Below are 24305 nucleotides of genomic sequence, written 5' to 3' on the forward strand. Positions count from 1 at the left end.
AGTAATTATCCTCTTTTATTTTGGCTAAAAAAATTAGGTTAAATTAGAAAAAATGAGAGAAATATAAAAATTATAATTATATAAAAGAACTAAATATAAGATTAAATATGCTAAATTAGTCCTAGTCAAATTTCTTTCTTTTCATCTTACCTCCAATTTTTTAAAACAAAAAAAACCAACTTTCAAATCTTGTGCTTTTACATGACTATAAGAATCCGCCAATTATATGAATAAACTAAACAATTAAACTGTAGAATTAGCTCGGTTATTAAATGTTTTAATTATTAAATATTTTTAAACCTCCTATAAGGAATCGAAGGCTGAAGAACAAGACTACATAAGCCTTACATATATGAGTGATTGAGTCATTCGTGATAAATCTTTTTTTTCCCTCTCACCTTGCCTCAAAATACGATAATTGAATATATATATATATATATATATATATATATATGGGGCATGGGTAAGGTGTCACTAAATTGGGCTGGAAAGCCTACCCTGCCTAGCTCGCTGTTGTCCAGCCCAAAATGGCTAGGGCTTCTACCTGGCAGGGCCGCGTAGCAAGCTGCATTTCTTTCAGGCTGGGCATCGGGCAGGGGGTTTGCCCTGCCTAGCCTTATCCACGTGCAGTCCTAACCCCATCTTCCTCTTTTACTTGATTATGGTTGAAGGAGTATCCATAAGGGTAATTTAGAAAAAACTAATAAATATGAGAAATAGGTCTTATATTTAAAATCAAAATCAACTTAATAATTGGGTCCTATATTAAGGACCGGAGGAGTATATACCTTTTTCCAAATTCAAAGCTTATAAATAAATCAAAATGGGGGGGAGGGAGTAGTAAAGATAGGAGAGTATAAGAGTAAAAAGGATAGGTGATTTTCGCTATCTAGTTTTGTAGATTAGCGGACCTTGGAGTGATAAAGACGTTAGGTTTGGCTCAAGCTGAACAGAATTAAAATTAAAGAGGAGTACTAGCGGCACATGATTCTAAACTTTCATTTAATCAGGTGATCATCGCCATGTGCATTTCGACCATGTGGAACATGCAATCCTATTTAAACCATACTTACTACTATAAAAAAAATAGAAATTAAACGAAACATTGCAACCTTAAGAACAGAGAAATTCATACCAAATGCATCACCATGTGGAATATGTAATACTACTATAACATTGAAAACGTGATTAAAATTGAATACTCCTTTGGTTCTTAAGGTAGAGAGAGAAGGTTTTTCTTGATTATATTCATAAGTTATTTCATTAAATTTTTAGTATAAATATATTATTTTGTCCTTTATTTATCATAATGTAGATAATTCTTTTTTTTTTAAATGTGTGTATATTAAATAAGGGTAAAGTTAAAAAGTTGTTATCGTTTAATAGAGAGTTAATGCAGTTTAAGGTTTTCTTTAATCTATATGTAACATGCTAAAAGTACCTTATAAATAGGACTAGAAGAGTAAGACTTAATCAATATTCCTTCAATCTTGTTTATAAATTACTTCTAATATACTTGATCAAAACCAATAAAAACATTAAACCTTATTCACTCTGCCTTAAAACTTAATGATTTTTCAATTTTATCCTTACTTAATACTCCTCTAGTCCTTAATATAAGACCTATTTAACTAATTTGATTAGATTAAAAAAATTAGTTAAGTTAGTTAATTATAAGAAATGTGATACATTTTTCCTAAAACACCATAATCATCTTTCTTAATACCCCCTCTCCCTCTTCTACTTGATTATGGTTGAAAGAGTATCCATAGGGGTAATTTAGAGAAAATTGATAAATATGAGAAATGGGTCTTATATTTAAGACCAAAACTAACTTAACAATTGGGTCTTATATTAAGAACCGGAGGATTATATACACTTGTTGAAAAAGTAATAATCTGCACAATAATAAATGAAGATAAAATGATACATTGATGCTAAAATTAAATTTAGTAAAGTAATTTTTAAATAAGAAAAAAAGAATATTCTTTCTAGGTAATTTAGAAATCCTAGGTAAGTTCTAGTGACAACCAGGCTATCAAAATTATCGCAGCTAAGATTTGTGGTTAGTCGAGTGTTGTAATAACTAACATGGTTAGGCCACAACTTAACTGATTATATAAACCCATAGTTGAGCATAAAAATGTCTGGACCACTTCATATAGCAATGAGTCTCATCTTTACTAAGCTTTATGCTAGTTTAGACGGTAAACGTGGCTAATCGGCAATCCATGAAACTCCATTGAGTCTAGCACCATTCCCATAAATACCAGTGATTATTTGAAGAATATACAAGTGAGCTTCGAGTCTCTCGTCTCTTCTTCCATAGACAAGTTCTTCTACCTTCTTCTTCTTCTCCAACACCATCAACATGGTCTTAACTGTTGGAAACCCTAGCCTTGCTTTGCTCTGTAGCCCAGGAATGGGCCATCTCATTTCAATGCTTGAGCTTGGCAAGTGTCTGATGTCAAACGATGGCTTCGACGTTACCCTCTTCATTGTGACCACTGATTCTTCAACCACACATTCGCAGATAGTCCAACAAACTTCATCAAACCCTAAAACCACTGCCGCCCTAAACGTCGTCGTATTCCCACCTGTCGACGTTTCCAGCAAACTCAAGCCATTGACCTCATCATAGTTCATAGCTCGAATCAGGTTAACAACGGAGGAATCGCTCCCCCTTCTTCACTCTGCCATTCTCTCAATGAAGCTTCGTCCAACAGCTCTCATCGTTGATTTGTTCGGCACCGATGCTTTCGCCATGGCACGTGACCTCGAGATGCTTACCTACGTGTTTTTCACTTCCAGTGCATGGGTTCTTGCTCTTGCTGTGCATGTTCCGGTTATGGAGAAGGAACTGTTAGACAGGCATGTGAAACTCCATGAACCGCTTCCCATTCCGGGTTGTAAACCGCTTCGGTTCGAAGACACCATGGAACCGTTATTGCTTAAAGATTAAGTACCAATGGAGCACGAGATGTTCTTACAAATAGGATCAGATATAATAAATGCTGATGGAGTTTTGGTTAATACATGGGAAGCCCTTGAGACTAGCGTGGTTCGAACTTTAAGAAGTGGGATTATTAAGGAAAAGATTTATCCGGTTGGACCGTTAGTGAGAGGCGGGGATCCGAACCGGACTAAGATGGATCATGATCAAGTTTTGAGTTGGCTAGATCGGCAACCAGCCGAGTCGGTTATTTTTGTGTCATTTGGAAGTGGTGGGACCATGTCAGAGGCACAAATGGAAGAAATAGCTTACGGTTTGGAGTTAAGTCAACAGAGATTCATTTGGGAGGTTCGACCGCCACATGGAGAGAAAACCGCTACGAATCACGGTTCATTGTTCAAGCTGGGGGACGGTAAAAACACGGACAGCTTGCTAGCGAACTTCTTGAACAGGAGCCACCAGCTTGGACTTGTGGTTCCCATGTGGGCCCCACAGTCGGAGATTCTTGAACATTCTTCGGTTGGGGCATTCATGACACATTGTGGCTGGAACTCCACGCTTGAAGCGATCACCAACGGTGTGCCGATGATGGCGTGGCCGATGTATGCGAAGCAGAAGATGAAAGCAGCGGCGCTAACGGAGGAGCTGGGGGTGGCGGTGAGGGTGAAGAACGGTGGGAATAAAGCAGAGGTGGTGGAGAGGAATGAAATACAGAGGCTGATAAGGAGAGTAATGGTGGAAGAAGGTGTGTGCATGAGAGAGAGGGTTAAAGAACTCAAACATAGTGCAAAACTAGCTTTGTCGGAGGGTGGATCGTCTTTTAACTCTTTTCATCAATTGGCCAAAAATCTCAAGTGGATATGAATTTCAAATGTATATAATGATGTGTCAACATAAATCCATTAATATATAATAAAGTTTACCGAAGTCATTTTAATTTCAAAGTTAATCCTTGTATACTGCCTCATGGACTAATTATAAGAGCTAGTTAACTAATTTAAAGAGATTAAAAAAATAAGTTAGGTTAGTTATTTGTAATAAATAGATGTTTTCTTTCATAAAATATTTTTGCTAATCAATTGTATTGACTAGCACTATCACTATTAGAAAGATTAAATTAGAAAAAAATATATAAATACGAGAGATAAATTGGATTGAGATATTATATTTATGGCCAAAATAAAATTCAAACAAGGTCTTATATTGAGCACTAGAGGTAGTACTATGTAATACGTGAGACATATTCACATCTAGTTATTTTCGTTTTGCATTATATAATTCTTTTCACAACAAAATAAAGGGAAAATTAGGGAGAGGGACCTAGTGGTAACAATATTTATGGGAAAAGATCTTAAAAATTGTATTTATTTGGAAGGACCAAATACTAAAATATAAATCTAAAATTACCAATTTGCCCTTAACAGAATCCCATATATTATCTCTCATCACATCCTATAATTTTCCTTTTTTTAAAACAAAATAATTAAATTTTATTCAAACTAATTGGAATTAAAAAGTTAAGAAACAATTCTAACTAATTAAATTAAATTCAATTAATAAGTAACACTAATTAATTTATTTGTCTATCATTTTTAAAAAAAATAAAACTCTTTTTTCTGGCTTCTTGAATAATGAGCCGATCAAAATCACGTAGTTGAATTAAAAAATTAAAAAAATGATATAATAATAAATAATAATATATAACTAATCCATAATTAATAAGAATAAAAAATATCATGTAGAAACTTGAATTTTCTTACTCAAACTTAGCACAAATATTTATTGATATAATAAATTTCTCATGCCATTTTTTATTTTAAAATTTTAATTTTATTAAGTAAGAAGATTCAACTTATTCAAATAAAATAATAGTATGAAATGGATTAGCAAAAATATGGAACAACTTTTTTTCCGTGAATGGTAGAACTTCATTGCCTTGCTGACTTTTCAAAAAGCCTACAAAAAATTATTAATTAAAAATAATGGAAAAATGAATTACTAGCGTTGGATATTAATTTAATTAATTAGAATTATTTTCTGACTTTGAAATTAAATTAGTTTGAATTAATTCAAATAAATTCTAATTATTCTACTAAATGATATGAAAATAATTGGAGGTGGTGGGAGAATATGGGGGTTGTGGTGTGAATAGGGGTGATTTCAGTCTTTTAAAGTTTATATTTTAGTATCCGGTCCTTTTAAATAATTAAGATTTTTAAGATCCTTTATAATAAATATCATTTCCTCCTGGTCCCTCTGCCTAATTTTCCCTAAAATAAATTGTAAATGTTTAAAATTTACCCTCATTATATTTCTCACCTAACATCCTGATGTTTTTTTTTAAGTTACATTTAACATCCTAAAGATTAGGTGTCTTGTACTGGGTACACAAAAAATGAAAAATAAAATCATAGGTAAAATTACATCACTAAGAATATCAGGATATTAAATGCACATAAAAAATAATGTGAGAGATAAATTTGCACATTTATCCTAGAATAAATGCCAAAATTCAGAAAAATAAAACAATTTTTTGGCAAAAAAACACAATTTGATGTGCCTCAATTTTTATATAAATTTAGACAATTCATGCCGAGGACCCCAAAAAAAATGGATATTAAATCTGATAGGCACTGAATCAAATGGGTCTAGCCTTTTATCAATTCTTATTGTGGTTTCATTTTATCAAATCATCAAACGTTCTGGCCAATATTATTGTGATCTGTTGATCATTTGCGGATGATAATTGCGGTGACAGAGCCAAAATCTTAGACTGGGGAGCGTAATTTTATTTTTTTTTAAAAATCATTATTCATAAAATAATAATTTAAATTTTAAACATTAAAAAATTAATTATATACTTTATAATTTCCGTTTATATATTTGAATTCACATATTTTCAAATCTTCGTATAATAAGCTCATGATCATTTGCAGGGACGGATCTGCTTTAGGGTCCTTGAGTTCTTCCCCCACAGTTTCATCGTTTTCTCTAAAATGTGTCAATTTTTGTCCGCAAAAAGGGAAAGAAGTTATTTATTTTATAGGCTCCCCAAACATGTTTTTGAGAGCATCCTGTTGCACCAAAAATTGAGGTCCAAACTCCAAACCCAAAACTAATTAAGCCCTCATAATCACTTAAAAAAAGAAAAAGAAAAAGCTCTCTTGCGTATAAAACGAAATTTCTCTCACATATTTCAAAATCACTTAAAATTGATGCAAAGTCAAAAGCCAGGTCAGGGTCCATGCCTTTATGTTCTTTTAAAAAAAAAAAAGAAAAAGAAAATTGAAGGGACATGTATCAATAGCCTGAAATTGCAGACAGTATTGAACCCAATGACCTCTCATTTACAGAGAAACTTTCATACCACCAGACTAGCAGCTAAGGTGATTAGCCTCCATATTCTAGAAGCATTAAATACCTCCTCTTTGAATCTATGTGCACCCCCACTCTCACGAACGCACAACAAATCCCGTAATGGAACTCCCCGTGGCGACATATATTTGGATGCTGGCTTCCTCCTAGATAAATGATCCAATGTATTGCTATGTTTCATCCTAAATATAACATTAATTTGTAGTGTAATTACTTTATAAACTGGATCTTATATTTAGGACTAGAAATTGTATTTAAGCATGATTTTGAGTTTCAATTTTGCAAATGAAAAAACAAACTTGTTAAGAAATATTTCTCTTAATTAGAACCTAATTTCATTTGAACTCAACTTAGTTGATAATAGCATATGCTACATAATTTTTGTTTGACAAATGGAGCTAGGTACGGCATGGCTACTGAAATTAATAGAACAACTTAGATGATCTTAAAACAATGCAAGCAAGTTCGGCATAACGAGGAGCTCTACCCTCATTATCTCAAAATGCAACAAAAAAATTAAAAGAAAATCACAAGTAATATTCTAGATTTATCTTTAGTTGACTTTAAAACAAGAAAAGTACTAGCTACTTGGTCTTACATTAAAATATAATCAGAATGAAAGAAGATTAAGTAAACAAAAAAAGATCCATTAACTTAATTAACACTTTAAGGTTTTGAGTCAATAATGTATAGTAACAAATGCGCTCATATACTTTCTCTAAACATTCAATAGACTCTAACTATATAGAATATTTCTTTACACAATCATATATAAGCGATAAACGAACTCCCTTTCGTATTTTATATAAGACGCTTTCCGAAAGAAATTAATGGTTCTATATATTGGTCACTAAGTGTGTCATTAATTAACTGTTTTTAAAATGTTATACTTATTACTCCTTTGATTTTTAATATAAGACCTAACTGCATTACAAAATGTGTCTTATATTTCAAATCAGAGGAGTACAATTTATTAGGATAATAGTTAAAAATTGATGTAGTGAATCTCTATGTTCTTAAGGAGAGGTAGAGTTAGAAAAAAAATTATTTTTAAACAAAGTTAATGAGTCAGCTACATTTCTTTGGTTACATTGAGACGCTTAAATATGACTTATGCTCCCTTCAAATCAAATTCTTGTTATAAACTTTAAATAAGTAATTTGTAAATAATAAAAAATCGGTTAAAAGCAATAAAAAAATAAGAAATATATTTTTATATTCAAATATGTTTTTATAATAAATGAGAAAAAGAATGAAAGAAAATGTATGGAGAAATATCATAAGAGGGAGTATAGCAAATGAGAGATAATAATAATTAAGGACAATATTGAAAAAATATATTAAACGTTGAAAGAATAATAACTAAGGACAACATTTAAAAAAATACATTGAATGTTGAATTAACTCAAATTGAAGTTTGTGAAATACAGTATATACCTTTTCTAAATTTAAAGCTCATAAATAAGTTAAAATGGGAGGGAGGGAGGAGTAAAGATAGAAGAGGGTAAGAGCTAAAAAGGATAGGTGATTTTAGCTATCTAGTTTTGTAGAGTAGCGGACCTTGGAGAGATAAAGACGTTAGGTTTGGCTCACATTGAACAGAATTAAAATGAAAGAGGAATGCAAGTAGCGCATGACTCTAAACTCACATTTAATTAGGTGATCATCATCATGTGCATTTCAACCCTGTGGAATATGCAATCCTATTTAAGCCATACTTACGACCATAAAACATAGAAACTACACTACAAAAAAACATGCTTTTAGCGACGGACTAGCGATGGATTAGCGACGGAATTTGTTCCGTCACTAATTCCTTTGTTGCTAATTGATTAGCGACGGAATTGAAATTCCGTCGCTAATTAGTGACGGATTAGTAATGGAAAATACCGCGTCGCTAATCCATCGCTAACCCGATTTTTTTAAAAATAAAATAAAATGCCATGTGGCACCTCTACCAATTGCCACGTCATCACTGGAGACCACCTCCACGTGTCTCTGCCTGCCACGTGTGCTGCCACTTCACCTCTGCTGCCACATCACATGTCACTTTTGCCTGTCACGTGTCGCCACCACATAATTTCCTCTTCAAAGTAACTTCTCCATGGCTCGAACCCAGGACCTCCTCTGTGTGCGTGTGCGGCTTTACCAGTTGAGCTGCAATGAACCTGTTGACTTATTATGTAAAATTAAATATATATAATATTATTTTACACAAACAATTATATATATTATTAAAAACTAAAAATATACTATATGATAATTTTAATCATAACTATTTTAATGAAAAAATAATTTTTTAATAATTTTTTATTCTTAAAAAATATTTTTAATATAATTTTAATTTCTAACCACACTAATCTTGAATTTTAAATCATAAATAATTTTTTTATAAATATTTTTTAAATTTATTTTTTAATTAACATTGATAAGATATACAATTTAATGATATATGTATTATGTTACATTATACTATATTATCTATATGTGTTTTATATATTTGAAGAAAATCATTTATAATTAGTCAAAAAATCTTGTTATTCAAAAAATAACTACTATAATAAAATATAATAAATTATTCTATATAAAAAATTAAATAATTTGAATAGATTATGATAAACAGTATTCTCCTGCTTGTATATATATCCTATGTAATTTATTTTCTTAAAATTTTTTATATATACCATTTGTTTTTGTATTAAGACCAAAATCAATCTATCATGGGTATTAATTATATCGTGATTAAATTTTATTGTTTAATGATTGAAATTCAAAATTCACTTCAATATTAATTTGCATTCATATAAATTTATTAAATCGTTTTGAATTTCTATCACATATTATATATTTCAATATATTTTACATATGATAAAATTATTTCTTTCTTATATCATTTTGTATAAAAAAGTTATTAATAATCTTATTTTATTTTTTAATTATTATTAATAATCAAGAGGAATTTATTTTAACAAAATATAAATAAGTTTTCTAAGAAATTATTTTTCTATTTTCAGTATATACATAATGATGACATGAATGATGACGATATCTTCATTAACACCAACTCCATAAGTATATCAATTTATTTTATAATTAAAAATGTTTTTAAATCGTTATATTCTTAATTGTTATAATATAATTTTTGTAAGATTATAATTTAAAATAACAAAATTTAAAATTAGTGATGGATTACCGACGAAGTTGCGATGAAATAGAATTAGCGATGGAATTAGTGACAAAAACTTCTGTGACAAACAATTTAGCGACGGAAATTTCTGACGAAAAAAATTCCGTCGCTAAATATTTACTGACGGATTTTCTGACGGATTAGCGAGGGAATTTAGTGACGAACAGAAATTCTGTCGCTAATATTAGCAACGGAAAAATTCTGTCACTAATCCGTCGAAAAAATTAGTGACGGAATTTGTTTCTGTAGCAAATTCTGTCGGTAATTAGCGACGGAATTTGTTTCCGTCGCAAATTCCGTCGCTAATCAGCTGTTTTTTTGTAGTGCTAAACGAAACATTTTTAACCTTAACAAGATAGAAATTCATAGTATATGCATCATCATGTAGAATATGTTATTCTACCATAAAATTGAAAGCATGGTTAAAATTAAATACTCCTCTGGTTCTATTTATAAGATAGGGGGAGAAGGTTTTTCTTGGTCATATTTATAAGTCACTATTAAATTTTTAGTATAAACGTATACTATTTTGTCTTCCATTTATCATAGTGTAGATAATTGTTTTTTTATTATTAAACAAGAGTAAAGTTAAAAAATTATTATATTTTAGTGGAGAGTTAATATAGTTTAAGATTTTCTTTATTCTATGTGAAACATATTGAAAACACTTTATAAATAGGACTAGAAGAGTAAGACTTAATCAATATTCCTTTAATCCTATTTATAAATTACTTCTAATATATTTGATCAAAACCAATAAAAACATTAAACCTCCATTTACTCTGTCTTAAAATTTAATGACTTTTCAGTTTTATACTGACTTAATACATACACTTGTCACAAAAAAAAATCTACACAATAATAAATGAAAATAAAATAATACATTCATGTTAAAATTAAATTTAATAAAATAATTTATAAATAAGACAAAAAGAACATTCTTTCTACATTTTATAAGTAGGATCAGAGGGATATTTTAGAAATGACAACCAGGCTTTCAAAATTATCACAGCTAAGATGTGTGGTTAGTCATGGGTTGTTATAACTAACATAGTTAGGCCCCAACTTAACTGATCATAGAAACCCATAGTTGAGCATAAAAATGTCTGGACCACTTCATATAGCAATAAGTCTCATCTTTATTAACCCTTAGGCTAGTTTAGGTAGTAAACATGGCTAATTGGCAATCCATAAAACCTATTGGTCACGTTTGGTACCAAACATTGAAAATAAGGAGTAAGGACTGAGATTAGGGTTGAAAACATATATTAAAATGATGTTTAGCATAAATAATTTCTCATCACATGAGATTAGGCAATCTCATGTAAATAAGATTAGAGAATACCTCCTCCCCTCATAGTATTTCTCAATCCCATATATATGGGTTTGTCTAATCCCAAGTAGTACCTCCGATCTTTAATATAAGATATCGTTTGATTTTTATTTTAATCCTAAATATAACACCCCAATCTATTTTATCTCTCATATTTATTTATTTTTTCCCCAAGGTGGTCATTCTAATAATGGTAGTTCTAACAAATAAACTTGATTAGTAAGGATATTTTAGGAAAAATAATACTTATTTATTACATATAACTAGCTTAACTTATTTTTTAATTTATTCAAATTAGTTAACTAGTTCTTATATTTGGAACCAGAGGCAGTGTCACACAATTACTCATGCTAGACACCTTTTTAATATAGTTTTGCACTCTCAATCTCAACTTTATTCCCTATTTTTAATGTTTCGTACCAAAAGGGACCTATGAGTCTAACACAATTCCATGTATAGTTTATTTGTTTTTGTTTAGCCCAAGAATATATTAAAAAATAGTAATATATCCATATAAATACATATATAATAAAACTTAATCGAGTGCCGCATTATTCATTTGGATGAGTTGATTTGAAAAACAACTTTCTTTAAAGATGTTAATTGTAAGTGTATGTTGAGAGAAACGTTAACAAAAGATTACTTCAAAGAAGTTCTCTGTAATTAAAATTACCTAAACCCTATGATGTATAGAAGTAAATGTCAAACTGAAATTGAATAATAAAATTTTGATATTTGATTTCACGACTCAGATAAAAGATTATATGAGCCATTAATTTTCTTTCTTTCTTTCTTTCTTTTGCTGTATGAGCCATGAAATTTCTTGTCACCGCCTACGTATGCTAAAACGAGGCTATAAATACTAGTGATTTGAAGCAAGCCAAGCAATCGGAGTCCCAAACAAGTTTTAAGTCAAGTGTCTCCTTTCATATTCTTCTTCTTCTTCTTCTCTCTTCTTCCCAAGATCATGATAACTAGACTTAATCCTAATGTTGCATTGTTTTGTGGCCCAGGAATGGGCCACCTCATTCCAATGCTTGAGCTTGGTAAGCGTCTGATTTCTCATCATGGCTTTGAAGTTACCATCTTTGTTGTGACTGTGGATTCCCCAACCACACATTCACAGATAATCCAACAAGCTTCAAACCCTAAAAGCACTGGGCTAAACGTTGTCGTACTCCCACCTGTAGATGTCTCTAGCAGACTCGGTGCACTAAACTCACAATTAGGAACTCGAATCAGGTTCACAATGGACGAGTCACTCCCACTGCTTCGTTCTGCTATTCTCTCAATGAAAGTTCTTCCAATAGCCCTCATTGTTGACATGTTTGGCACTAATGCTTTTACTATGGCACGCGACCTCAAGATGCTTAGGTTTGTGTTTTTCACTTCCAGTGCATGGGTTCTTGCTCTTCATGTAAACATTCCTATCATCCACAAGGAGCAGCTAGACCGGCATGTTAAACACCATGAACCGCTACAGATTCCGGGTTGTAAGCCGGTTAAGTTCGAGGACACCATGGAACCATTGTTGCTTAAAGATGAACCAATGGTGTTCGAAGGCTTCATGAAAATGTGTACGAACACAGCTGACGCTGATGGGATTCTGGTGAACACATGGCAAGAACTTGAGCCAACGACACTTAAAGCTTTATTAAGTGGTGAAGCTATAAGAGGAAAGATTTATCCGGTCGGACCGTTAGTGAGAGGCATCAATTCAAACCGAACCGAGAAGGATCATGATCTGGTTTTAAGTTGGCTAGATCGGCAACCAGCTGAGTCAGTTATTTTCGTGTCGTTCGGGAGTGGCGGGACCATGTCGGAGGCACAAATGGAAGAAATAGCTCATGGTTTGGAGTTAGGCCAACAGAGATTCATTTGGGTGGTTCGACCACCACATAAAGAAAAAAATCATGGTTCATACTTCAGGCTTGAGTATGGAGAAAATAACAGAGATAGCGTGCTGGAGAAATTCTTGAGTAGGACCCACGAGTTAGGACTTGTGGTCCCCATGTGGGCCCCACAGTCAGAGATTCTAGAACATTCTTCAGTCGGGGCATTCTTGACTCACTGTGGCTGGAACTCGACGTTTGAAGCGATAACCAATGGTGTGCCGATGATAGCGTGGCCGTTGTACGCGGAGCAGAAGATGAACGCGGCGGCGCTGACAGAGGAGATGGGGGTGGCGGTGAGGGTGAAGAGGGGTGGGAATAAAGCAGAGGTGGTGAAGAGAGAGGAAATACAGAGGCTCATAAGAAGAGTGATGGTGGAAGAAGAAGGTGTGTGCATGAGGGAAAGGGTTAAAAAGCTTCAACGTAGTGCAAAAATGGCTTTGTCTGAGGCTGGATCATCTTTTGACTCTATTTATCAACTGGCCAACTATTGTAAGGTTCATCTATATGAGCGAAAATATCAATTTGCGGGGAAAGAAAATCAAAATTTGTCTTCTTTGCGGATGTGATTAATTAGATGCTGGAATATTAGTATATACCAACATATTAATAATTGTATTGGTATCATTAAATAAAACATAAATGTATTTTGATCAAGCAATAAAGGACTTAACACCTATAAAACAAATTTTGGTGTTTGAAATTTATATTTGCACACATGCATGCGCTTCCTCTTATTCTAATTATATAAGCAAAAATTGTAAAGTCTCGTTATTTTATTTTAAAGTGTTAAGGTGTAAATTTATTCTAAAAATTTTCACACAAGAGCATATGGTACCTGAATTTTTTTTAATGTAAATTTATCTTAAAAATTTAAAATCATAGCAATATGTTGCTCTCTACTATTAAGAAACTAACATTAGCCATTAAAATAATGCTATTGATTGTTAGTATGTTTTATGGTAGAAGACAATATTACTACAATTTCAATTTTTGGGGCAAATTTTATATCTTAGAAAAACTTTTAAGTACCCAAAGCTCTTATAATAAATTTACACCTTAACCCTTATTTTAAATACGGGGCAAATATATGATAGTTATTTTTAAAAAAAACATATATTGCCCTTCTTAATTGCACCGACTTGTGCGCAAGCTTTTAATTTTAGACGCAAGTGATCACTAATTTCAGTGAATTGTAAAATCAGAAAGTCACACAATTTTTTTTCCCGCCAAGTTCAAAGATATTAGCTACTAATCCTTAAAAATCACAAAATGTGATTGCAATGATTAGCGTTGGTAGGTGTGGATGTACGTTGCAAGTACTATATCTTGATGTGATGGGTGGGTTATAGATCTTCCATGTACTAGTTTCACATCGCCGTCACTGGTCCTCTTCACGCTGGTTATGTTGACGCCAAGAAGGAGAAGAGGAAGATGATGGATGGTCCATTGAGCTCCCCTGCTCGTCTCGTGTTCTCCCTCTGGTTCGCTCTCTCATCTTACTCTCCGCCGTCAAGCTCGTGCCTCTCCCTTCGGTCTGCTGCTTCTCACCGAATATGAAGATGATCAACAGTTGAATTAGTTGCGTTTTGCTCCCCTTTTTATTATTATTTTTTCTTTTTTTAATTTATTATTTTTTATTATATTTTTTTCTTTTTTTCTCTTTTTTATTTTTATTTTTATTTTTAAATCTTCCAAAAACCTGAAAACAAAATTCAAGAATAAGGTAGCATTAATTATCCTTAAAAATCTATTAATCACAATTAAATCAAAATATAACAATTTTACCCCTCTAAAGTGATAATTCAAAATAAAACATATTAAATTAATTAATAATCAAATAATGCAAAAAGGACTAATTAAGTTGACAAAAACCCACTAAAAAGATATGAAAACATATAAAAATAATTGAGTTTGTCAACTCCCCCACACTTAGCCTTTTACACTCCTGGACAAAACATCAATAAAGAAGAATCCAATAGAGTGACTTAATGCAAGCAAACATAAAATCGACTAAGCATAAATGTGCAATTAACTCAAATAACCTTTATTCCTAATCGATTAACAATCATAGAATACTTCAGTGCAAAGAAACTAACGCCAAAAACATAGTAGGAAAAAGAAAGAGAAACATAATAGAGCTCACATAGGTTACGAGTGTCTCACTCAACTCTCAAGTGAAAAAAATTTCACTTAATCTGCCTAGATTAGCACCTACCATAAGCTTGTAGAGATTCTAATGTCTCCACCACTAACATACCTTAGACCCATGATGAAGAGGACTTGAAGGGTTATAATGTTGGAAAGAAAGGCTAAATGAATGAAATGAACTACCAAGTGAAATGCATGAATAGTGAAGTATCAACTTAAAATGAGCTAAAGTACAATCATGAAACGATACCAATATGCAGATTTTAAGCTTTTGAAACAGAAATCATTACTCTTTGAATCATCATGAAATGTCTTATTTCAAAATTTATTCTTTCGTTGCAACTTATTTTCTTCTTCTTTTTTCTATAACTTTCTTTGTTTGGCTTTTTCTATATATTTTCTTCTCTTTATTGCCTTTTTTATTTTTTTTCTTCTTTTGTATTCTTTTTTTCTCTTTGTTTTTTTTTGGCATCCAAATCCAAGAAGGCAAAGATATAGACTTTAATGATGTATGTAACATCCCAAATTTTCTGACTTAAGATGAGCAGAAAAGAAAAAATTTATTAAAATTATTTAATGGCCAACTAAAATTGGGGAAAAGCATGGAATAGTGATTCTCAGGGTTTAGAAATATTTTGGAAAAGTTATTTCTCTAAAAATGGTTTAAATAATTTTAATAGATAATTCTAAGAAAAAAATGGTTCATTTTCTCAGAAAATTATAGAAAAATACCTAGAGATTTGTATCTAATCTTAAAATTTTAGGATAACCAGTTGTGATAGTAAAGAAGGAATTGAGGCATAAAATCCTTAAAATGATTTAAGAATTAATTTTTTGAAATAAATGGCTATTTTCTTGGACAATTGAAGAAAAATAGTTAGAATAGGATTTTGATTCCAAGATTTTTATGGGAATTAATTTAAGGGTCAAATAAGCTATTGGATAAGAGAATTTCAAATTACTCTTTATGGATTAAATTGTGGAAGTATTCATCACTTCAAAAAATAGGAGATGGATGAGATTGGAAATGAGGAGTTATTTTCACCCCACACACATACCTCACATGGGTACCTTGCCCTTTTAATCATCAGATCACTCATGCACCTCTTTCATTTCATTTCTGCGTCTTGTGGTGAATAGAGAGAGAGCACGAGGAGAGTTAAGAAAACAGAGACGGCGACGGACGAGGCCGAAGGCAAAGGTAGTGATTGGAGGTGCTTTGGTCACATGCAAACCTATTAACCTTGCAAGGTGAGCCTCCTGATCAATCTTCCGCTATTTTCCTTTCCGTTATCTGCGTGTTCTGGGCTGTGATGGAAGAGAGAGATACATTTTAGTAAGAGAAAGTGAAGAAACGAAGAGGAGGACCGATGGATTCGTGTCCTATAGCTAGATTGAGGTATTTGATACTGGTTTTTGATCTTGCATGTTGGGTTGAAGACTGCATGTCAGTCTGAAAATTTCATGCGTCTCTTTCGGTCTGAAGGTTTCCCTCTTCGTCTCTGTTTATGTGGACCGAAACAGAGGTTAAAGGGAGGAGATGGACGTTTCTTATATATATATATATATATATATATATATATATATATGCATGCGCCGCGGGATCCTGAAGGTTCTTGTTTATGCTGTGTTTCTAAGCTTTGGGTGTGTGTCGGCTTCAGTAGATGAAGGCAAGAAATGAGAAGTATAAGCGCGAAGTGGGTTGCTTGTGTGACTGGTTGCATGTGTTGTTTTCCTCTGTTTATTGCTGGCTGAGCAGGGGAGTGGGTCGCTGGTTTAAGATGAAAATGGATTGTGTTGATGGAGTGTGTTGAACGGTTTGCATTTGGGATTTTTACTCTGTTTTGATTTGACTGAAACAAAGATTGTATAGCTCATGAAGAAGAATCAGAGTTGTGCTTGTAATGAGAAAGATTTCGGTTTGGTTTTGCTGAGTGTTAGTCGAAAGCAAAAACAAGCTTGAGAACATAGTTTAATGGGTAGAAGAATACCATATGAATAAGAGATGAGTGGCTCGATTTATAGGACTAGAAAGAGCCAAACACGTTTTAGATAAATGTGTTATATATATATATATATATATATATATATATATATTTGTTTATGTGCGTCTCGGTCATGTTTGTAGGAACAGAAATTGCATAGTTAAATGGTTTCGGGTTCACTGGTTATTGAGAGGAGAATATATGTACATAAATGTATATAAGCTTGGATGGTGTTTATTTTGCTTTTGTGATTATTGAGGCTGGTTCTAGGAATGTATTTTGAATATGGAAAATTACAGATTTTAAATGGGGATGTGTAACGTATAACAAAAGCAAATAGATAATTAAAGGATTCTAAACAAGTTTGAAGCAAGTGTGTGAATAAACTATGGGTAATAGGAAAGGATTAATTAAGAAATGGTGATTGTGGAAGTAATTGTGAGCATTTGGGTGTTAACTGAGAGGTTTGTTGTATATTTTTACCATCAAAACGTTAAATAGGAAATATATATTTTTTTTAGAGGGGGAGTTTTAAGATGAAGTTGAAGCAGTAATTATGTTAGTAAACATTTGGTGGTAGACCTGAATGGTTGTGTTGAAATTAAAAAGGAATCAATTCTACTAAAGGTGATTTTCATGAATTTAGATAATGGGAAAATAAGGGAATATAGTCGGTGAATAATAAAATAATGGATTGTTAAGTTGGAATTTGGTACTATGGGTTATGAATTGAAGGCTTGAGCATGGGGTTTGTTTGAGATCTGCACATAGAATAAATAGTGATTTTGTTATATAAATTATAGCTGAAGATTGATTATATTAAGTTTTAAAGGATAGTCTTGAAGTTAGGAATAACTCCCAGATTATGAAAGGTAGAGGAGTTGATTTAAAATTTATGGTTGAGATTGCTTGAGGATACTAACGGATGAATAGAAATTTCAAATGATTAGAGTATGTGCTGGCATAGATTAAAGTCTGTAAAAGAGGATTATGAGGCTATGGGAGAATATATGCATGTGGGAGTATGCTTTTAAATCTGGAAAATGCTTCCAAATCAAGTGCAAGGTTATGTGAATCATTAGAGATATAAATGTACATGTGTATAGGCATGTGTTGTTACACTACAAAAAAACAGCGGATTAGCGACGGAATGAAATTCCGTCGCTAATTTCCGATGGATTTGGGACGGAAATTCCGTCGCTAATTTTTCCGACGGAATTGCGACGGACTTGCCATGGAATTTAGCGACGGAATAATTCCGTTGCAAATTCCGTCGCTAAATGACCAATACTGACGGAATTTGCGACGGAATTATTCCGTCGCTAAATTCCGTGGCAAGTCCGTCGCAATTCCGTCGAAAAATTAGCGACAGAATTTCCGTCGCAAATCCATCGCAATTTCGTCGCAAATCTGTGGGTAATTTGCAGAAGAGGTGGGGTTAGCCTATTCCAACTTTGCGACGGAATTTCTGACAGAAAAAATTTCTGTGGCTAAATTCCGTCAGAATTCCGTCGCAAAAATTAGCGACGGAATTTCCGTCGCAAATCCATGGGTAATTTGCAGAAGAGGTGGGGTTAGCCTATTCCAACTTTGCGACGGAATTTCTGACGGAAAAAATATCTGTGGCTAAATTTCGTCAGAAATCCGTTGCTAATTGTGTCGCTAATGCAAAATTTATGAATTTTTTTTTGCTAGCAAAATTTATGTAATTTTTAATTTTCTTATAATATTTGAATAATTTATGTAATATATAAAAATATGATGATTGATACATATTTTTCATAAGAAAATAAAGGTTAATCAATCTCATTGTTGGAGCAAGTTTTTGACGTGAAATATTTTTTGAACTTATGAAGTTAAATTAAAAGATATGAATATAGTTCCTAAGAATTTGATATGATTATATTGTCTTGTTAAGATATGAATATCTTTTTTGTTGGGTTGCTTCTCTTTCTCTTCCTACATCATCATGGAGTAAGTTTTAGTTAGTTAGATACAATGAGAGATATGTGGAAAATGTAAAGATATGTTGAACTTTTATCTAATTGATAACTTATTTAACAACATATTTAATTATTAGCTTGTTTTCATTGATTCAATAATGGTGCCATGTACTTTAGGACTAAACAATAAACACAATAACTAAGTCAACCTAGTCCAATTTGCCTACATGCTTGATGTATATATCCAGTAGGTTGGGTTAGCTTGTTTAACAGAAGTACTCAAACTGACCTAGAGTATTATATATAATCACTAACATATATATATATATATATATCCCTATTCTCATTTGTGTCTTGGAGTAATAGTATATTATAAATATGTATATTGAAAACAAGTAATATAAAAGGACGGTAAAGTATAAAAAGAGAATCATTATTTTGAATTTATGACATAATAAATAGAAATATTTTGAAATTCTTTATAGTTATCTTGAAATTAGAAACTAGTTGGAAAATTGATTACGGACAACGAAGTATATAATAATTAGAAAAATCTGATTAAATGTAAAAATTATGCGTATATTTGTGTATATGTCTTGAATTTTTAATACAATAATTAGAAATATTTTATGTATGTTTAAGATAAATAAAAGGATGGTAAAGTATAAAAAAGAAAATTAATATCTTAAATTTCTAAGACAATAATTAGAAATATTTTGAAATTCTTTATAGTTATCTTGAAATTAGAAACTACGACAAAAATTGATTAGGGATGACAAAGTATACAATAATTAGAAAAATCTGATTAAATGTGAAAATTATGCATATTTGTGTATAAATCTTGAATTTCTAAGACAATAATTAGGAATATTTTATACATATTTAAGATAAATAAAGGGATGGTAAAGTATAAAAAGGAGAATCAATATCTTAAATTTCCAAGACAATAATTAGAAATACTTTGAATTTGTCATCCTGAAATTAGAAAATATTTAGAAAATTAATTAGAGATGATAAAATATATCTAAGATAATAATTAGAAAAATCTGATTAGATATTAAAATATATTGAATTTCTATTAAGTTCTCGTAAAAGCTAGGTTTAAATTAAATAACTAATATATGTTTATATTATTTATAACATTTTCCTTTTCTCATGGTATTATTATTATTTGATATAGTATTATTACTATTTAGATACTTGGTTATGTATTTTTTTCTAACTATTATATACTCAGAGGAAGAAACTGGTGATTGAAAAAAAAAGAGGGAAGCTTTCTGTCAAAAAAAGGAGCGAAATAAAATTTTTCATTTTTCCCTCATTCTCCACGGCGCTTTCAACTGGAAGCCCTAGCCCCAAAATCAACTCACTCTCACTTTCTTCGCATCGCACCCTCTGCCTCTCTTGTTTACCGTCAACTGCACTCAGCCGTAGCCCCAAAATCAACTCACTCTCACTTTCTCTGCATCGCACCCTCTGCCTCTCTTGTTCACCGTCAACTGCACTCAGTTTGCTCTGGTTCTCGGTCTTGCATCATCGGTGGTGGCTCTCGGCACTATTCCCATCATAGACCCACCTCAATGATCCACGCTATCTACCCTCAATTTCGGTTAGTTGATTATGCTCTTGGCCTCTCCTCTCTTTTTCGTCTCGATCCTTTTCTTTCTCAGACTCTCTTTTCTTCCTTATCCTAATCCCTCTCTTTCTCTTGAAGTGAATAGGTTTAGATTGCAAAATTATTCATTTGGGTTTTGCTGACAGGCTTTGGATTCATTAATTTGTCCCACAGGTACAAAATACACATTTTACTAGTAGAATTCGCATCTGTTTAGTAGCAGCATCAATTTTTTTTCCTATTCTTTCGCTTCTGTACTTGTACATGGATTGAGAAGAAAGTTTGCCTTGTCATTTTGCCTTATGCCGGTCTGTGCAATTTTTTTCGGATTTTCAGACTGCTATATAGTTCATGGACAGTGCGTTGCTTTTATGTTTTCTCTCATGGGATTTGCATTTTTGGTTACTTTTCTGTGCAGATCAGTCTTGTTTTTATTACATCTTGATCCTCATTCATTTGCATAGCAAGTTTCTATCGCCTTAATGTAGGATTTTTGGTATGTTTAGCAATTAATGAGCTTAAGGATTGTTCTTGGCTCCGTTGGATATTTTTTTCTCATAATGGCTGCTCAAAAGCTTAAGTCAAAGTTTTTTGATTAGTACGTTGGTATGTAAAGGCATTTGTCAAAGGAATTATGAATGTAGTTGGTGCTTGAACGTTGTGATGATTATTGAACTCAAAATAGTATTGGACTGTTATGGTAATTATTGCTGCTTGATTCCTTTTTTCTTTCCTCCAATGTCCTGATCGAACAACCAACCTGAATGATAGAAAGTTGACTCTCATATAATCTGCTGCAATTATTTCACCAATGTTTGCCCTGTAGTGAATGTTTATGCTGCTTATAATCCATCCCACTTTTAAAACTAGATCAGGGAACGAATATTTATGAAATAACCTGAGAAATTAGATAATTCTTAATTGACATAAAAAATTCAACTCGTTTAATTGAGATTCCTTAAGAAAATTGCAAACTAACATCCCTGAATTGTTATTCAAGTTTTATGCTCTTGTTTAAATCAAAGTTCAATGACATCTCACTTAAACTCCAAATTAAACTTAAGCTACAATTAATCCTGGAATTTTAACAAACAGAGAAAATCAATCAATTTCCTCCTTTAATTTTCCTCTCAAACTTCCAATCAATCGAATAAAGGCTTATGACCTCTCAATATTTCAAGAAAAGTAGCAAAGTAAACATATTCCAAATCTGAAAAATATAAACTTGCACAAATTAAATCTTAACAGAGAGGAATTGTTGAAACTATCAAATCTGAAATTTCAAAAGTCTACTAGTTCAAGTTATAAATCTATAGTCTCCATCATCAATCTTCAATTTATGCCCAAAACATGCACAAGATAAGATAATAATCAATAGCCACGTGTAAAAATATTAAATTTTTCTTCAAAGTTGTCCATTAATGATTGTTTGGAAGTCTTGTTTTTGCTAAAGTTGTCCTTAAATTCGTTGGTTTGCTTATATTTGTATGTTGATGTTAAAACTTTGCTTAATTCATTTATATATATTTGTTTGCAATATATATTGATTGTCTTTTCTCAACTTTTACATAATATTTACATAGGATTCCTCTAGAATGGAAGTCCCTGAAAGTCGAAGATGGATGTACAATAGAATAGATCCTAGTACTAAATGGGTTACAGTAGATTTTGAGCGAGGTGTCGAGGAGTTTCTCGCTTATGCATTTCGATCACCTTATACTCAACAATCAGGAAAGCTTAGGTGTCCGTGTGTGAAATGTAGATGTAGGCCATATCTAATTCTTGATGAGGTGAAGACACACATTTATAAATATGGATACATGCCGAAATATTATATATGGACAAATCATGGTGAGAGAAACATAGAATATCATTCACCCATGTCTTCAACAGAAGGTACCTTACATGCCTCACATGGAGTACTTGGTAACCAACCAAGTCAATATGAGACATTGGTGATGGATGCAGCTGGGCCAAGTTTTAGAGATGACTATAATGAAGGTGTTGAAGAGATGCCAAATCCTAATGCACAAGCATTTTACGACATGCTACGTGCTGCCCAACAACCTTTGTGGGAAGGATGTGAAGAGGAATCTCAACTTTCAGCAGCTTTGCAGTTATTATGTATTAAGGCAGCAACTAATATGTCACAACAAGGGTACAACTTAATTTCACAACTCATGAAGAGGACACAGCCTAAAGACAATCATATGCTTACAGATTTATACCAAACAAAGAAGTTGGTATCCAAGCTAGGTCTTTCCTATAAGAAGATTGATTGTTGTGTGAATGGGTGTATGTTATATTATAAACATAATGATAGTGCAACTCAATGTAAGTTTTGTTGTGAGGAAAGATATTCTTCTAAAAAGTTTCATGGAAGAAAAAAGAAAGTTGCAAGGAAGCAATTATGGTTCTTACCTCTCATTCCAAGATTACAAAGATTATTTGCTTCTCAAAAAAGGGCAAAGGAAATGAGATGGCACTATGAGCATAATCAAGGTTCCAATGTCCTTTCTCATCCCTCTGATAGCCAGGCATGGAAGGTTTTAGATATTGCATACCCAGACTTTGCGTATGATCCAAGAAACGTGAGGCTTGGGTTATGTGCTGATGGGTTTACGCCATTTGGGCAATCTGGGAGACAATATTCTTGTTGGCCTGTGATTATTACTCCATATAATCTACCACCCGAACTGTGCATGACACGAGAATATATGTTCTTAACATTGATCGTCCCTGGTCCTAATAATCCCAAAGGAAAAATAGATGTGTATTTACAGCCATTGGTAGATGAATTAAAATTATTATGGGATGAGGGGGTATCAACGTATGATGCCTCATTGAAACAAAACTTTTGTATGCGTGCTGCACTATTGTGGACAATCAATGACTTTCCTGCTTATAGTATGTTGTCTGGTTGGACAACAATGGGGAAATTATCATGTCCTATATGTATGGAGAATTCAAAAGCATTCCAACTGAAGCATGGGAGAAAAACATCTTTCTTTGATTGTCACCGTCAATTCCTTCCTGGTGATCACCAATTTAGGAGAAATAAAACCTCATTTTACAAAAACAGAGTTGAGAAATCAATGCCTCCACGTCGGTTAAGTGGAGAGGAAGTTTGGGAAAGAGTACGAAATTTGCCAAAGGTCATTGATTATGGAAAAACTATACCAATTGAAGGCTACAACGAGGCACATCATTGGACAAAACAAAGTATATTTTGGGAATTGCCGTACTGGAAAAGTAATCTCATTCGGCATAATCTTGATGTCATGCACATTGAGAAAAATGTTTTTGACAATTTGTTTCATACTGTCATGGACACAAAAGGGAAAACAAAAGATAATACACAAGCTCGAATGGACTTGAGAGAATATTGTCGACGGATTGATGATGAACTTGTTGAAAGAAGAGGGAAAATGGTGAAACCAAGTGCAAAATATTCTTTGAATTTAGAACAAAAACGAGCAATTTGTCAGTGGGTAAAGAAGTTGAAGCTCCCAGATGGATATGCATCTAATCTAGCCCGATGTGTTGACATGAAAGAAGCAAAGTTGTACGGAATGAAGAGCCATGATTGTCATGTTTTTATGGAACGCCTGCTTCCCATTGCTTTTGCTACTTTACCTGAGGTTGTCTTGAATCCTATAGTGGAGCTTAGTCAATTCTTTAAACAACTTTGTTCCACCACGGTGATGATAGATCAACTAGATTTGCTAGAAAAAATATATTGTAATCACATTGTGCAAGTTAGAAAAGGTTTTTCCCCCAGGGTTTTTTGACTCAATGGAGCATTTGCCTGTTCACCTTTCTTATGAAGCTAAGGTTGGAGGACCTGTCCATTATCGATGGATGTATCCAT

General features: G+C 32.5%; 3 protein-coding genes across 3 annotated transcripts; all 3 read left to right on the forward strand.

The window, feature by feature from the left end:
* The first annotated feature begins 2968 nt into the window (after positions 1 to 2968).
* On the forward strand, positions 2969 to 3817 carry LOC114713087 (anthocyanidin 3-O-glucosyltransferase 5-like). The gene has a single exon (XM_028897674.1). It carries the CDS (start codon positions 2969 to 2971, stop codon positions 3815 to 3817), a length of 849 nt encoding a protein of 282 aa, XP_028753507.1.
* Positions 3818 to 11863: 8046 nt separating this feature from the next.
* Positions 11864 to 14300, forward strand: LOC114713088 (UDP-glycosyltransferase 72E3-like). The gene is made up of 2 exons (XM_028897675.1): positions 11864 to 13237; positions 14109 to 14300. Exons 1-2 carry the CDS (start codon positions 11864 to 11866, stop codon positions 14298 to 14300), a joined length of 1566 nt encoding a protein of 521 aa, XP_028753508.1.
* Positions 14301 to 22029: 7729 nt separating this feature from the next.
* LOC114713090 (uncharacterized) lies at positions 22030 to 24225 on the forward strand. Its single transcript, XM_028897676.1, has one exon. It carries the CDS (start codon positions 22030 to 22032, stop codon positions 24223 to 24225), a length of 2196 nt encoding a protein of 731 aa, XP_028753509.1.
* Positions 24226 to 24305: the final 80 nt, after the last annotated feature.

This window comes from Neltuma alba, unplaced genomic scaffold (assembly GCF_004799145.2).
Source record: "Neltuma alba isolate B1F8T4 unplaced genomic scaffold, ASM479914v2 tig00011416_pilon, whole genome shotgun sequence".
NCBI classification, from domain to species: Eukaryota; Viridiplantae; Streptophyta; class Magnoliopsida; order Fabales; family Fabaceae; genus Neltuma; species Neltuma alba.